This window comes from Lichenostomus cassidix, chromosome Z (assembly GCF_008360975.1).
Source record: "Lichenostomus cassidix isolate B80296 chromosome Z, HeHo_3.0, whole genome shotgun sequence".
Taxonomy (NCBI): Eukaryota; Metazoa; Chordata; class Aves; order Passeriformes; family Meliphagidae; genus Lichenostomus; species Lichenostomus cassidix.
Genome location: NC_139511.1, coordinates 47,093,432 through 47,111,447, shown reverse-complemented (window position 1 = coordinate 47,111,447; position 18,016 = coordinate 47,093,432). Strand labels below are relative to the sequence as shown.

At 40.2% G+C, this 18,016-nt stretch overlaps 1 protein-coding gene across 1 annotated transcript in view; it reads right to left on the bottom strand.

Annotated features, from left to right (window-relative positions):
• Positions 1-12,536, bottom strand: part of GLDC (glycine decarboxylase) — a 37,950-nt gene extending 25,414 nt beyond the window's left edge. The window contains exons 1-4 of the mRNA XM_085043451.1: positions 12,297-12,536; positions 12,119-12,197; positions 3,322-3,457; positions 263-427 (exon numbers count right to left, since the gene is read on the bottom strand). Coding sequence (XP_084899577.1) covers positions 263-427; positions 3,322-3,457; positions 12,119-12,197; positions 12,297-12,503 — 587 coding nt within the window. The 5' untranslated portion in view covers positions 12,504-12,536. The remainder of the gene's footprint in view (positions 1-262; positions 428-3,321; positions 3,458-12,118; positions 12,198-12,296) is intronic.
• Between the last annotated feature and the right edge of the window lie 5,480 nt (positions 12,537-18,016).

Below are 18,016 nucleotides of genomic sequence, written 5' to 3'. Positions count from 1 at the left end.
AAGTCTTCCTTGCTCTAGAATTTCTCCTGTCCTTTCTCTGGGTCCTTTGGTTTCTTAAGGCCTTAAATGTCTGAGTTAAACTTTTACATCAACACTGGAAGCTTCTCTGGGAGCTTGGCAACATGGAGTACAGCTGTTCAGTGACCTGCTCACAGTAAGAAGGCCATGCTCAACTTCAACCCACTGCCTACACATGGATAGATACCTTCAAATTCCAAAATTGTTTCCCACTATGATTTAACCATACATTTAAACACAGTACCTGTGACATAATTGCATGGCTTCTGCTGCAGCTGTTCCCTCATCCAGCAAAGATGCGTTAGCCACATCCATTCCTGTGATATCGCACACCATAGTCTGGTAATTTAGGAGGCTCTCCAGCCTGCCCTGGGATACCTCAGGCTGGTAAGGAGTATATTGGGTAACCCTGTAAGAATAAAGTTCTGAGTTTGGGTCCAGGAAAATACATGTGTACCAAAATTATGGCAATATATAACTGAACTGTATTACAGGAAAAAAAAAAAAAAAAGCAAAGTGTAATTCATTAATATAGAAGTTGTTAGAAAACACTTATTTTTAGATAACCATAATTTTTTGTCTTCTGCTGTTGACCTGGCTTTTTACAGGAGAAGAATTCTGTTTCTCCATTTTGAAAAGAGAAATTACTTTTAAAACAGAGGTGTGAAGGCATTATGGAGAAGGGACAGAGTAAGTAGATGATGAGTGTGGAAGAATTAAATCAAGTCACAGTATCCAAAGGAGAATGCTTTGTTCAGTCATATCTAGGTATTGCCATGATTTTTCAATACTGGTTCTGAAGCCCTTTACTTGTCAAGTTTCCACCCCTGAAAAAAGAAAAGGCACTAGGCATTTCACAGAATCAAGCTCAAAAATACACAATTTCTTGTGAAATGAAAGTTTCCAAGTATGTTAGCGGAGGGAAGTGAGGCTGATATAAGTTTTATGTGTTGTCATTTGGCAAACAAAACAGTAGTGGCAATATAAGTAACTCCTTCAAAACCACAAGAATTGAAGGGAAACACTCCATTATAACAGTCCAGAAAACAAAGCAGCATGGGTCCAGGGATGAAAGGCAAAAACAGAGGTCAGACTCTCCTCTCACTGCTGGAAATTTGGCCACTGGATTCCACAGAAGCTCAGTACAGACTTTACGCCAGATTGAATTTAGAGTAGCAGCCAGAAACAAGTGGTAAGTGGGAACACTTGTGGCCTCTGTTTTCTGGCGATGGAAGAAAACAGCAGTTTGTTTCCTTTAAAGGGCAATAGTAAGCCTTAGACTTTGGAAAAATGAAGTGAAGGTATAAGCTTTCCAGAAAGACTCAAGTATTTGGAAGCTCAAGTCATATAAAGTCAATAGAAGGTAGAAACCAAAGACTTTTAAATAAAAAGCTGGAGAACTTGGTGCAAAACAAAAGGAGCAACAAAATAGTAATGTGAGAAAGTTGGAAAATAGACCTGAAGATAATGCATGAGCTAGAAGAAGGACATACTCAGTAAAATTTAATAATTTACACTAGAGAGATGAAGATTGCAGGCATCCTTGGTACAGGTATTTTATTCTCACATATTTAATGACTGGGGACAAAGGAATCAAATTAACTGCACTTTGAAGACTGTTAGTTGCTCTAACAAATGACAAGGAAAAAGAAACAAGTTTTGTAAGGGAGATGGAATAGATCAGAAACAATAAGCATGAGCTTGCAGCATTTCCCTTGGAACTGCAATGTGAAGTGTGTCAGTGTGGAAAGTGTTACACACTCAGCAGATGTAAGCAGAAGTCTGATTTCTTAAACAGCTTCCATAAAGCCTGTGTAGCTGCTTTAGCACACATGCACACACACATATATACTCTCTCTCCAACAAACATTTTAGCCTTCACTTTAGCTATCTAATAGTTTAGCTTTTAGCCATCTAGTTTGACTTCACTGGACAGTGCAAGATCATATTTCTGGACAGACTCTCTCAGTTGTTTCATTAACACTATATAACTTTTTAGGATCGAAAAATCTGCAGTTCATTTTGTCCCACGTACTTTCTAACTGTTCTTATTTTTGCTCATCAACTGGTAATTTGTTTCAAGGTACTGTACTGAAATATTTAGATTGCATATGTCACAAAAAGTGAATGAGGATAAAGCCAAATAAAACTTTGTACAGATGTACTTCACAGTTTCCTTAACTCCAAGCAGTGCAACTTTTCCACTAGTGATGCAAATAGAGCCAACAAAATTAAAAATAAATAGACTTAGAGATCTTCAGATATATAGACCCATTTATGGCAACCCACAGCATAAAAGATACATAACATCTAAGTAACAATGACTTTTTGCACTGAGTAATATGATCCTTTGGTTGGTTGTGGGTTTTTTTAATGTTTGGGCTTTTTTTAAATAGATATAAAACCTTTAAGTACTGATTTTACTAAAATAAAAATTACACAGTAATAAAGACGACAGTTATCATTTTAATACAGTATAAAAGAGGGATCTTACTCACTAGTGATAGGGAACTTGAAAAATGAGAAATTGCAGGGGACCAGTGACATTCAGTCTGCTGGAAAGTGAGACTCCACATGAAATTTAGCTTTTCCTGTTGCATCATTTCTGAGTTACAGTTCTTTAGAAACTGAAATGTCAGCTGGGTGATCAGAACCAGGCACAATATTCTCAGTCTTTCCATAAATTAATTATCCTATTATGATAGTTTAATATCACTACTGTTCACCATTAATTATTTGATCAGACAAGATAAAAACTCACTTTATGGATAAAAATTCAAACACTTGAAGGTCTTTGGTTTAAAAAAAAATCAAGAAACAAAACTAAGAGAATAGCCTTTACAATTTTCAAAGTTTCTTACTTCCTCATCAGAAAATCATGATCATGGTATAGCACAGTATTTATGCAATAAATACTCCACCCAAATTGCAGTGGAGGAGGAAGCTGTTTTTAATTTAGGCAGAAGTTAGGAAAGAATTACTTTCATTTAGGAGGTAAGTCTGTATACTTCCTTAAAGCAAACAAGTAATCCTGTATGAGTTCATAACAAATAGGAGCTGTAAATAGAAGTCACAAAATCAGTAGCCTATTTTACAGAAGAAAGCATCTTCTAAAGTCAATTTCTAGCTTTAGCTTGAACGACGCAGCTCCTACACAGCAGGATACACATTGTTATCAAAAATATAAAAGTCTTAGTAAAAAAAAAAATAGGTTTGTGGTGTACTTGTCTATGCTGATTCATAGGACAAGCCTCAAATGTGTACTTGAGCATATATATTTAACAATACAATGTGGTACATTACCAGCCTGCATTCTCCAACAAGTTGCGTGCGATGGGCTGAGGCACTGAGCAGTTGTAATAACCCATGCCTATGTACGACCTCCAGATCTTGTTCTTGCTTGCAATGTTGTACAGAGTTTCAAGGATTTCATTTTCACCTAATTGGAAAGGAATTATGTCAGAAGGGTACAGCTACATGTAACAGTAACAGTTTTTAACTGAAATGTCTTCTATCCCAGTGTGAAAAAAAAAAAAATGTTGGTGGTGCAAGTATAAACAGCAGCAGAATAAAGTGTCAGCCAAGAACAGCAAAGATAAAGTCATAACCTGGTACAACATTCTGGCAAAGTTTAAATTCTGTCAAAATTCTGGAAAATGCAACACCTGAATAATAACAGGGTTCCAAATGATGTGGAAAGAACAGTGAAACAGCTGTAGGCAGAAGGAGCCTGTTTTGTGCTAACACAATGTACATTCAACCCAAAAGAGACATCTCGCACAGGCATTAAAATGTACCTCAGAGGGCATTTTTTATTAGCTGAATAACCTTGCAGAATCTACTCTGGATGAAGCCATTGCCATCCAGAGCTGTCTAAATGTTAGTGCTTCTAACAGAGTCATATTTTCACAAAATGGGCTCACACCAGGCACCCAGGAATAATTTCTTATTATTTAAAGTATTAAATAACTTTATTTTTTCACATTTTCTCTAAATAGGTAATAAAACAGAAAAAATTATTTTAATTAAATTTTAGCATGCTTCACCAGTTTTGGGGTCTTTTAAAGTGCTAATAAGAGTATTTCTAGCTCAAGAAATTCCAAATGAGATTAACTATTAAATTAGTCTGCCAGTCTAGTTTGAAGAGATTACAAAAGAATGATTTTGAAGTATACAGAATGAAACCATTTGCACTCCCTCTCTACCCCAATCATAGTTTACTCTTTGGTCTTGCTCCTGCATACTCCTCAGTGTCTTGAAAGCTGTGCAAAAAACACACAGAGTCAACCATTCCTAGCAGCCAAGGAATAATGCTACAAACATCTGCCACTGGGTAGTATTTCTAAAATGTGTTAGTAGCTGAGAATGCAGAAAGATGATCAGTAGACTGTCTTAAGATCACACAGAGAGATAGGTCTGTCCAACCCAACAGACATGGGTGGAATTGGACACCAATCCTCCTAGATAAGGGGAGCAGATGTTTTTTAATTCTTCTTCCAAATCTGACCTCAGAGTTTGCTGTAATGGGACAGTTACACCAAGTACCGTTCATTCTGCACTGCAACTTGAAGAGCACATTTTGTAATATACGCCTAAAAATCATAGAAGTGGAAAAGCTTGGGCCCTGCAGGTCTCAAAATCTGGTTTCTCTCTTTAAGTTACTCCAGCAAGAGAGATCAAGCCAGAATAGTTAATTCTCTGGAATGTGGTGGCAAATAATTATCTAGGTTTTGAATTAATTTCTAGTGCAATCACAAACACGGATATTAGAACTTTAGCTCTGATTACAAAACTTGGTTTTTTCCTTTTACTATTGCATTCTATGTATAAAGATAATTTTTTTCAGCAATTTCCAGGTTTTCAACTAATTTCTTCCACAGTCACATGGCAGCTTTGAAAGAGTTATTTTTTTTACTGATGTTCAGTTCTCATTTCAAAGTTCGTTTCTCCTCTGCCTTTTACTCAGCATTATCATTAGATCTAATGTATGAAGACTGATTTCTTATTTGCAGTAAACTGCATTATTAGGCTTGAACTCAGCAACATCCAGGGCGAAGTTTCTAAAGTGTAATAAAAAACTCCACTCCCCAGTACATTTCCTACAGAGTTTATAATGAGACAGATGCACTTGTTTGTTTAACTGAGCTTTAACATTGTAGAGACCTTCCTCTACCACTTGCAAACCAAAAGTTTGATGAAAGACAGTTCAGTTGCAGTTTCAGACAGAGGCTTGTTTTCTTGCACAATCCAAACATCAATGATTTCTTGGAAATGGTAATGAATTTCCTTGTTTAATTCCAAATTGCAGTTGAGGGCAGAAGTTGGCTATCATTTAACTTGCTCACTAGCTCAATGTCACACACAAAAATGCACTGAGTGCAATTTCTGCAGTAAACACATACCACAAATACTGTACAATGTGAGAGATAACATTTCCTTTGTTTGCACAACTGGGCTTTTCTTCTACAGTTATTTCTCAGCAATTGTAGCTAATAACAACTACATGCAGACACTTAGCTTGTGCTAGAGATCTCTGAAATAAACCTGCATTCAAACTGATTGAAGGCACAAAGCCAAAAGCCTAGTGAGACTCCAAGCAGCTTAGGTAGTGATTATGCTTAAGAGTAGAACCACACTCCATCCAGAATACCTACACTGACAGGTTCCAACACTGTATATATTTTTAATTATCACATTTTAATAAGCAAGCTGTGAAGACAGTTACACAAATAATTTTAATCAGGGTGGCACAATGCTGGAGGGCATACTCCTTCCACTCCTGCTTCACCTTACTTACCCTGCTCCTTTGGTCCCTGTGAGGGCAATGGTAGCAGTACAGCTCAAGTATACACCTCCCACATTTGACGTGCCTCTTAAAAGAGGACTGGGATAAGACTCCTTTCTGTGCCTTCTACTGCCTTGAAGTACTTCATCACACTATGTCTTTAGGGAGCTAGCTTGTAAGTAACTGCACTCCTGAATAAGGGAATTCAACAGCCCCTGATTAATCTGCTAGGCTGGCTTACCTACAACTAAACATAAATCCATGTAGATTTCATTAATTCAGTGTTTGTTTTACACTGATAGGATTCTGAATTCAAGTAAGACTGGTGTAGATAAATGTGAGAGAATTTAATGCAAATGCTGGAATTCAAAGACCACAGAGCAAAGCAATGAAACAAACCATTCTTACCAGCACCCCCACAACCAACAGAAGGGGATGGAGGAGATGCAGCTGGGCTCTTAACACCAGAGCATGTGGAGCAGGGTCTCCACCTTTAGAGGTTTCATCTTCTGACTGGGTGAAGTCCTGAGCAACCTGCTCTGACCCCACAGCTGAGATTTGGGCAGGGGCTGGAGACTGACAGGACTCCTCACCAGACTGAGCAGGATGCACTGTCTCTGACAGTAGTCTTACTTCCCACTCCATCAAGCCTAGGTTCCAATAGCGTATTCCCATAACGTTATTTGTGAAAGGGGTCTAACTCTTTATTGGTCATTTTAAATAACAAATACAAAGGCAGATGAATGTGAACCACAAGAGTGATCTTCTGTATACTTAAAAGTTAATTTTCTAATTCATAATGAAGTTGCCAAGTTTTCATTTTGGTCCACAAGACTGATATCAAACCCAGAAAATAGCAGACTTTTTCTGCTGCATAAAGTAAATAACTTGGAGCATATATAGTGGAAATGTTGTATTATTATAAATATATACTAATTTCTTTAAAACTAAAACACACACGATTTCTAAAAATGTTAATATACATGGTTCAAAAAAATTGACACATTTTGACATATATGACATTTTTGTGTTGTGTTACTAATTTTTTTTTTAATTCTCCCAGCAATGAGATTGAGAAGTAATATGCAAAATAGGGAAACAAAGTAGAAAGAAAAATTTACTATATTTAAGTAATGGTTGGACTCTGGCCACCATCACTCTCAGCTCTTGCCAGTGTTCTAAGATAAAGTGATTGAAATGCCTTTATCATTAACACATTTTATTGAGTGTACAATAAAAATTCTTTAAGAATCTTGTTCAGAAAAAAAATTGCCAGCTAAGTCATTGCAGTTCATCTTTATTCCCCTCATTAACTCATCAGAAATTATGACTAAAGACAGAATAAAGAAGTGTTAAACTTAGAGGCAGAAATAATCTTTATTGCAATGTAACTGCTTCTGAACAGTATTGCTTCGAATAATATTTAGACTGGAGACCCAATTGCATTCTTAAGACTTTAGGCACTAATGTTTCTAAATTCTAAAATTTCAGAATGTACCTGGGAATGTTTGGGGGGAATGAATTATAGCAGAGTTTGTAGAAGTATTTTAATTAAAACTTTTTAAAAATTCAAATTCTGAACTAAAAAGCAGAAACACAAACATATGAAAATGACCTACCTACATAAAAAGATAGACATAAAATGGCAGCATTGCAGGGATAACTACGACTGACACAGACAGTAGGTTTGCAGGGATAAAATAAGGAGGATTAGTTATATAAGATAATCTGTTCTTTTACTTCAAATGGGTCAATCACTACATATGTGCTAAAGCACCTTCAATACCTAAAGAAAAGCTGATTGTTCAAGTTTACTTACTATAAACCTGGGGAAAAAGCTCTGTAACAGCAGCTGATCCCAATTAAATATCAAACAGATGTCTAGCTTTGTTGTAAATATTGACTGAATAGAAGCTACTCACCAAAATTACATTTTTCCCTAATTGTGTCTGCAGAAAAATCTGGCTGTAAAAAAAGCCCCTCTTTCAGAATCAGTTGAGGTACAGGACTGAAACTTACTGCTAGTGGAAGTCAGACATTTTGCTGTTTTACTCCTACTGGCATTCAGTGGCATGTTCAGGTGGTGTTACAACACTGTCAGTGGGCTCATGGCAGCAGACACTTTTAAAATGGCTATTTAAATTTTTTTGTGAGAAAATGGACATAACCAGTTCTGTCATATCACTTATTGAAGGAAGGATTTCATTACAGAACCCTCTTAGCACAACCTACACTCCTTCTCTCTTGCATCACTGACATGGCAGTAGAACAAAATCTGTCAATACAGATAACATTAATAATTATTGAAAAGCATTTAGAGTATAGACGCCCTTGTACCAGCAAAACCTGCTATTTACCAGAATGGCTACTTCATTCAAACTTAAAAGCGGTCACAGAATCATTTAGGTTGAAAAAGACCTCCAAGATCATTGACTACAACCTCTGACTGATTGGCACCTTCTGAAGTAAACCATAGCACTAAGCGCCATGTCCAGTTGTTCCTTGAACACATCCAGGAATGGTGACTCCACCACCTCCCTGCACAATCCATTCCAATGCCTGACCACAATTTCAGTGAAGAAACTCTTACTGATGTCCAACCTGAACCTCCCCTGGCACAGCTTGAGGCCATTTGCTGTCTGGGAGAAGAGAGTGACCTTTGCTTCACTACAATCTCTTTTCAGGCAGTTGTAGAGAGTGAAAAGATCCCCCTGAACTTCCTTTTCTCCAGGCTAAACAACCTCAGCTCCCTCAGCTACTCCTCATAGGACTTGTACAGATCCTCACCAGATTTGTAGCCTTTATCTGGACATGCTCCAGCACCACAGTGTCCTTCTTGCAGTGAGTGCCCCAGAACTGAACACAGCACTCAAGGTGTGGCCTCACCAGTGCCAAGTACAGGGGGACAATCCCTGCCCTGATCCTGCTGGCCACACTGTTGCTGATCCAGGCCAGGATGCCATTGGCCTTCTTAGCCACCTGGGCACAGTCTGGCTCATGTTCAGCTGCTGTCACCAGCACCCCCAGGTCCTTTTCCTGTGGGCAGCTTTCCAGCCACTCTGCCCCAGCCTGTGGCACTGCCTGGGGTTGTTGTGACCCAAGGGCAGGACCTGGCCCTGGGCCTTGTTGAACCTCACACCATTGGCCTTGGCCCATCAATCCAGCCTGTCCAGATCCCTCTGTAGAGCCTTCCTACCCTGAGGAAATGTCCAGTCAAATGTAAAGGCTTTCTCCCTATATATATTATGTCCTTCAGAGAAATAATAAAGCTTGAGTCTTCCACTGAAGAGTAGGTCTCTGCTAAAATGTCTAGGAAAGACAACACAGGTACAAAACAATGTGCCTCTACTAGAGAGGTTTTATTTATCATCAATGGAATATGCAATGCCATATAAAGCAGTTTTTAACACAAGCTGCATCCACAGGAGCCTCTTTTTACTCTTTTAAACCGCTATTGCATAAGCAGTTGATTCCTTTTTCATCTCTTAAACAACTTGTTACATTATCAATGGAAGGATCTGTAATGCAATCTTTCCTAGTAACACACACACAATCAAAATTTGAAGATATGCATATACACCAAATGTACACATCAAATATACACATCTGAGATGAGGTCTACAGCTATGAAGGTTTTCCAAAACACCCAAATGTATTTGCAGAGACCTAAGATACTCACCCAAATGTGCTTTTTATAGTGTGTATGTAGTTTTCTTGAAGTGCATGTCTAATTCTATCTGTAAGGATTGACTTCAATGAGATTTCAATGTAAGTTCAGCTGTGTTTGTTACTATAAAGGAGTAGGCATAGCACAGATCATTTGCTAAGCTGCACTGCAATCTGTAGAGTCACTATGATTACGTTTTTGAGTTACAGAGACAAGTGGAAATTGCTGTATTATAAATTTCATTAATACTGCACTTTTTTGAATGACATGTTTTGCACTGCCTTGTCCTGTTCTCTCTCTCCATATGTGAGTTAGGGGGACAGTGGGAGGATTCATACAAATAAAAACAAATGGTTAAATTAAAATAGAATAGAGTTTTCATGAACTTCCCAGTTTTGCTATTTCCCTTTAGTAAAGGATATAAGATAGAGAAATAGCGCACCATACTCACATAAGAAATACCACAGTAATTGGAAAGTGTTCTCTCAATGGGACATTAATGAGGAAACAAGCTTCACTCAGATTACAGTGTCCTGGGTACAAGATGTTCAATGTGACGTTGCACAACTTTCAGTTGAAGCTTTTAACTTTTCTTTTACAAGCTGTGGTATTTTCTGCTATCAGTGCAGGGGGAAACTAGTGACAAACAACTACACGTTAAATTATAAAAGTTCAGCACAATGGCTGCAGAAGAAAAATGCAGTAGTGTACAGAAAAAAAATTCTGTACCTCATGCAAGCATCTCTTTTGAAAACTCACTGTTGCATGCTGTGCAATTTGGGACTCTGCATCACAGTCACATTCTTTCAAAGTTTACTCTAAAGGAACAAGAACAGCATAGCAAGTGGAGCAAAATGCCAGTGAACTAAATACACTGTTAGCTAATGAGGTCCTGTTGCACAGTGAGAACTTCCCTACAACAGAACATCAACTAATGCACTGCTGTGTAGGAGACATACACTCAAAATTACTATGAAAATCAGCATTTGAGCACTGAATCAAGATTAAGACTTAGGCTGACATCACCAGTTCAGTTTTCAATAATGTATATGTATGTTAATATCCAACTGTCCTGTATCACTTTTATGTGTGTTTTGGTGATGTAAAATTTTGTAAGAGTATCATATTAATTAATAATATAAAAATAACTAAAAAAATTAGAAAGGCTTTTAAGACATAATTATTAGTGACTAACTGCATTTAATCCCTCCTACACACCTAAAAATATAATAACCTAAGAAATTCTTTTCTTTGAGGTCAGTGAAAAAATCACTTGTTAAACAAGGAGTACCTTGATTTAAGCACATTAACCATAGGAAAATATGCCAAGCAATACTTTCAGCAGTTATACAGACAGAAGAAGAATGTTAAATTTTGTTTCTCAATCCAGAGTCTCCCCATTTCAATATGATAGAAAGTTACCAAAAACTTAAATACTGATGTATTGATGAAACATTTTAGAAGCAGAAAGTATCAGTCCCCATTGTATCCCTCCTGGCTAGAATCTGCCTTTTCAGGGTCTAGTTTTCCTGGCTGTTCATTGTGGTGCTGCCTCTCACGCGTGATGTCATCTCAGAGTAACCAGATTGAACTGGCCAGGAACCTCACCGGAGCGGCTGGCCTGAAGTTTACACTCAAATTACAGCACACGGATGAGCAATGAGAAAATGCCAGCGAGAGGAATCAAGTTTCCTACAAATCAGGCAAAGGATCGTGACACAAAAATGAAGTTAATGCAGATGTAACTGGCTCCTACATCTGAATAGCCACTGTGCTTTGTTAGTTTTAGTGGAATTGTTTAGCACTGGGGATTTTAAAGTGTTTCTTTCACTTACAGGACTTCCAGCATGATGTTCACAGACACTGTTCAAAAATGCAGTTATACAGGTAGAAATTTTGTACTGAAGTGGCTAACACTTTAGAACGTAAATATCTAAAACCTCATGAAACCGCATCAAGTTTTCTACAACAATTTGCTGAATTACTGTGGTGCCACAATAGCTGACTTAGATGTTTTGCATTCCTCAGTTTACCCATAACTCTCAATCAGACGGATTGAAAATTCTGGCCATTACTCCACTGTGTATCCACAATACGGAGACACAGGCTTTCCGTGTTATTAAAACATGCAGGTTATTATTGGGGGGGAGGGGGGAGAGGGAAGGAATAACAAAGAAATCCTGTAGATACGTAAGAACCAACAAAAGACAGTGGCTCATTTGAAACTACAGTCCACACTACGGGGATGATTTTAGTCACATTTTTCCCTCCATATCAGGCTCTTGGGACAAAGTGAAGTCAGGGTAGCACTCGAGCTCCAAACCGGGTTTTCGAGCTGCCCCTGTCTGCTACACACATTTTCCTACCGATTTCCATCAGGAGAGCAGTAAACACAGCAGCCAAACTACTCTACGGAGTTGGCCGGAGAAGAATGAAGTGTCGGTGATGGTGCTGCTACGCGTATTTAAGTCTCACCCTGCACTTTAGTTGAGCGGTAAGATCAGATCGCTACAGGTTTCAGCGGGGATATCGGGGACAGGGGGTGCGCACCCCAACTCCCCCCCGCCCCCACGGGAGCTGGCGGCCGGAAGGCGCCCGAAGGAGAGCGGGGGGGCTCCGGGAGCACCCCGGGCCATGCGGTCACTTACAGACGTGGTCATCCATCCTCAGCGGCCTCCGGAGGCGGATGCTGGCCGGGATGGTTTTGTCCATCAGCTCCTCGACGCTCTGCAAGAAGCGCCCGCACGCCGTGGTTAGCTCCCGCGGGCCGGCACAGCCCGCACCGGGAGTGTCCGGCCGCGCCACCCCGCCCCGCACGGCTCCTACCTGCACCCCGACGGTGCGCAGCATCTCCCGCTTCTCCTGCTCCCGCGGCCCGATGTGCCGCCGGGAGAAGTCATCGTGCCGCGGCAGGAGCTGCTCGATGCACCGCGCCGCCTCTCCGCCGCCCCAGCGCCGCTGCCCCGCCGCCGCCCGCAGGTGCGGAGCCCCGCGGGCCGCCAGCCGCCCCCACCAGCGCCCGCAGCTCTGCATGGCCCCGCCGCAGCCCCGCCGCCACCGCCGGGCGCTCGCACTTGTGTGGGGGGCGGCGCGGCGCTGCCCCCACCGCCCTCGCCAATGGGGCCCGGGGGCGGCGCCGCGCTCGCCCCGCCCGTCGCCACCTGCCCGCCCGCCCCCGGCCCTGACCCCCGGCCGCTCCAGCATCCCCCGCCGCGCTGCCCGCTGCTGCCCGGCGTCACATCTGCCCCGGTGGACATTTTCCCAGGAGAAAGATTTTTCTTTCGTTCACAAAAGCCTTGCTCGGATAGCAGAATAAGGTTTCTGTGTTTCCGCAGCAGAGCGTGGACTTGCTTTCGAGTGGCAAGCCTTATGAAGAGCAGCACATGCCACTGTTTACAGCTGTTACCGGGGTGTGTGTGTCCGTGTGCCTCTGTGTGTGAGCTTTATCACTGCTTTAACTTTTGGTGATGTTAGTCTTGGGGAGAGGACAGGTAACTGGAACCTACTTTTCCCCATCTTTCAGTTCTGCGGCTCTCTGAGGATGATATCAGCACAGTCGCAAACTTGTATTTTTATTTATAAAGAGATGTCCACATTTCTTCATCTTCCAGAACTAACCCCAGTGTTTCCACACTGAAGATATGCATTTGCATCAACATTTAAATAAAATAACAATTAAAGAAAAAAAAATTCCAATACGTACATTCTTTCATCTTAATCGTATCACAGACGTACTGCCTTCTTAATTTTGTGAGATAACTGATCACTACTTCCAAACCTGAAAGTAAAAATTTGCTTTGCACCAAAGACCACTGACACATGCAAGCTCTCCATTCCTGTAGTAAACATGAAATTACTTCTCTGATATAATCTGAGTTATCATAAATGCTCTGTTATAAAGGAAAAGGCCCTCATAAATGTATGCCACTGTGTATTTGGAGTAATGATTTAAGTCCCCAGTTTCAGAATGAGAGATCCCCAAATTAAGTGAGATGAAGCTCGCTTCAAATGGCAAAGCAGTTTGCTGCAAGGCTTTGTGATATAAGTCCAATACTTACTTTAACTGATTGCTATTAGAATACAAATATGTTTTGCTTTTCTCCTCTAGATGTATATATTGTTTCTTTATAAATATGATAGTAACATGAAGGAAATTAAATTTTTGCTGTGACTTTTATCTTGAAATAACATGAGTGAAATGGAAATATTAGAAAAATACATTAAAACCATGATGGTAACAAATTAATTGCTGGTACAAATTTGTGCTTAAATAATTTCTTTTAAAAGCAATTCTATATATTTTTGAAAAAAATTTGCAGGTTGTGTTCAAACATTCTTTCAGAATTTGTCCAAGTAATAAGTGTTCCTAAAAATTTATCCCTTTTCTCTGGCAGGTGGTATCAGAATGATTTTTCACACAGAATAAGACAGCTCACTCAAAATGGTAGCTCTGACAGAATTGTTTCTTCAGTGAGAGGTCAAAGTTTTATAGTTGTCTGTAGTGCTACAGGAGGTGAAGTCTGAGGAAAGATGGAAGCATCCCAAATGAAGTATTTTCTATCCACATTTCTCTGTCTTCCAGAACTAATCCCAATTTTAGTTCAACTTCAAAACTATGCATTGGAACAGGAATACTGGAGAGATGTGCCAGTGAACCATGCAGTAAAGTCAAAGGCATGCCCAGTTCATCTGGAAAGCATCACCTATGGAATGGTTTGCTAAGCTACTATACGGATAATGCTTATTGAGAAACTCAGCACAGACTTCACCTTAGCATGGGCAACCCATACTCACTGCAGCAGGGATGGAAGCCTGCCTTACCTTCTTGATCAGTTAGACAGCTCTTTAGCGGAGTCCTGAAAACTATTATTTATTGCCTTAGTAAGCAAAATAGGAATGTTGAACAAGAGATGCAATAGAAACTGAAACTTGGACATCAAAGGTGACTTGTGCTTTGATATCAAATCAAGGAAAGCTAGCTAATCTTGTGGCTTCAAATAAATCTGTCACTTCAAAGTACATAGCCAACAAAACCAGCTGTTTGCTTCATGTATATCAGCAGAAGGAAGGAGGTTTCTTGGAAAAGAGGAAAGGATTGTGAAACAGTGTCTTGCTATTATTACAGCTATTCACACAAAGCTCAGAGAAGCATATGTCTTTGCCTGATGAGCAGACCACATGAGTGGCTATTTAGTTGTGTGGGATGTCAGTTTTGTTAGATAAAGCACAAGATTCTTAAGAGGAGTGCCCTGTACCTTTCAAAGTAAGGTGATATGGTATATGTACTCTTTTTAACACTGATATTTTTTAGCTTTATATGAATGTCTTGACTCCAGCTGTGATTTAGCCAAAAGCTCTATTGCTGTTCCAATATTGCAAGGTTCTTGGGTGGTGGTGGAACTACCTTTCTGTGTTTTTTTACAATCATGAACTGTGGAAATAAGGAAACTGTGTTGTATTCCTTCAAGATGCACTTCAGTCCCCTCCTATAACCCACAGCTGAAAATCTATGCCAGTTGATGCACCTTTGCACCACTGTACCACAGAACACAGAGATTGGGTCAGATTACAGTGTTATCTGTAATAATAACAAACTGCTTCTGACACTAGCCAGTGACAATTACCTAATGAGGAACACAAGATGGACAAAAAGATGTATTGATACAAATCTGCAGTATTTCGGTTACCATCCTGGGATTTCTGCATTCAGTAGTCCTTAATACACTTTTTTCCCAAATTTGTTCAGCTCATTGCTGAATCCATGTGAACTCTTAATAGAATAAATATAACAGCTTACTCTTCAAAAGCAGTCATATTATCATCCTGTCTTCCTTTATCTACAATCCATCAAAGTAACGAAAAGCAGTCACAATGTTAAGGACATTACAACAAGTAAAACAAAAGAAAAAATGTGAGTATCAGTACAGACTTAATCCAACATATGCTGACTCCTGTCCTGATGCAAGATTTGTTCTGTAGAAATTTCTCAACAGGAAGAAAGCTTTTAGCAGTTTGAATTATGTCTCGATGGTGGTTCCTGCTTATGGGTTTGTACTGTATAGTTGCCTTTTAATTTGAGACATCTTTAACACAAAATTTCTCTTCAGGAAATATTTAATCTGGAACATGATTCTTTGCTTAAAATAAGTTTTGAGAAGTACTACAGCTGTCATTACACAAAGAACAATGCAGCCTCTTATCCACCAAAACTCTCAAATCATTCTCCTCAGGACTGCTCTCAATCCATCTCTGCCCAACCAGTACACATGCTGGGGATTTCCCTGCTCCAGGAGCAGGACCTCACACTTGGCCTTGCTGAACTCCCAGAGGTTCACACAGGTCCATCTCTCAAGCCTGTCCAGGTTGCTCTGGATGGCATCCCTGCCCTCCAGCATGTTGACTGAACCACACAGACTGGTGTCATCATCACTGGTCTCTACTTGGACATCAAGCGATTGACCATAACTCTTTGAGTGCAACCATCCAGCCAATTCCTTACCCATGGAGTGATTCATCCATCATACCCATGTCTCTCCAGCTTAGAGACAAGGATGTTGGGCAGGACACTGTCCAGTGCTTTGCACAAGTCCAAGTAGATTACATCAGTTTTTCTTCCCTCATCCACCAACACTGTAATCCTGTCATAGAAGGTCTCCAAATTTTTCAGGCACAATTTCCCTTTAGTGAAGCCATGTTGGCTATCACCAAACACCTCCCTGTCCTCCATGTGTCCTAGCATGATTTCCAGGAGGACCTATTCCATAATCTTGCTGGGCACTGAGATGACACTGACTGGCCTGTAGTTCCCTGGCTCTTCCTCATTTTCATTTTTTTCCCAAAATTTTTATGTTTCCTCTTTTCCAGTCAGCAGGATATTCTGGGGGATATGCACTTATCATACATGTAAGTATCCATGAATATTGGAGGAAAAATTGAAGGGCTTGGAGGAAAGCCCTTCCAAGTCCATATCTTGGGTGGACAAATGGCTGAGGAAACTAAACGTCACAAGTGTTTTAAGGTAATAGGTGTTAGTTTGTTTCCTTCACTTCCCTTTCAGAGAGCACCATGGTCCTGCTGTTCCCTCCAACTAGGTGTTCCGGGAGTAGAGTGACTCCAGGGCATGGCCCCACAGATACAGTCTTAGCAGGGTGAGCCAGGTGTTGGTAGTAGGATCCATTGACAGTCCCAGGCAAGATATGAACCAGGTCCAGACAAGAACAAAAGGAGAAGAGACCATAGGTAGGACTATGGACCAAGTGTCATATTGAATCTGAAGCCCATGCAGCAGACAGGACTAAAGACAGTGTGCAATGGACATCGGAGAGAGACATTCAGGAGGAAAACTAACTACCATGTAGGTTTGCGGTCTATACAGATAGCAGGGCCAGACTAGGCTGGAGACCAGCACATGGCAAGATAGTTGAACGTCTAGGGCTGAGGTGAAATGGAGACCTTGGGTTCACGAGTGTGTGCATGCCCTGGGTGAGCCTGGTTAGAGCCAGGAGATTCTATAGGCATGCTTGGTGTCTGGACTTTCTCCTGTAACAACCATATGGTTAGGTAGGGACTCTCTCTAGGCTGGATTTCCCCACAGGCTTTTAAATTATTTTAAACCCCCTGAATAATTCAGTCCTCTGGCAAAAACCTGTCTCCTAATCTTCCAACCTTTTAAACATTTTTCAAACCTTTTTCAAACCTTTTTTGTACTTAATCACCTTTTATATTTGGAGTTGGGGATATCCACAGAAGAGAGAAAGAGAATTAACTACAACCATCACTGTTTTGATATCCATCTGCCACCTTGCTTCCTCATCCTGTGACCAACTGAACTGCCAAATACCTCTGTGGTACATAGCCAGTCAGGGCAGCTGCTGCTCAGTCTCCATGTCAAGCACCTCTCCTTCCTTGAAACTCTCATGTTAAAATCAAATATGTGGGGTTTTTCCCTGTTACCACTGTTAATCCTTACAAATGCCAACTAATGTCCTCTTTAAACCTTACAAAGAAGGCCAGGAGGACCTGCACAGGATTTCTTACAAAGTCAGAATTATTTACTGCTGCATAGGTGATTTTCTAGTCCTTCTGTTTGTCACTTGCTCTGTTTTAAGTTGGTTCAAAGGTAAGCTTGATAGACCTTGAATGCAAATTCAGTTAATACTGGGTATGTTAACCATTTTACTATGTTATTTGTGTCCATTGGCTATTAAATCCTGAACGTGGCTATATGATAGGCGTATTGCCTATGTAATTGTTTTATATCAGGAGGTGTTATCTATTATGAATACCAATGTAAGAGACATTGCATTGCAAGAATTTATCTTGCCTAATCTAGCTTTATTAGGCAATAAAAAACTCTCTCTGGCACAGAGAGACATGTATACTGCTGACACTAACAGGTGTATCATGATGACAAGGTACTGTGATATTCTTTGGGAAACAAACATCTGACCTCTCTTATTCTTATCTAGGAGTTAAAGGTATTATGCAACAGAATACGCAGATTTTGCAAATTCAGGACGTCTAAAAGTTGAGACTTTTTTTTCCCA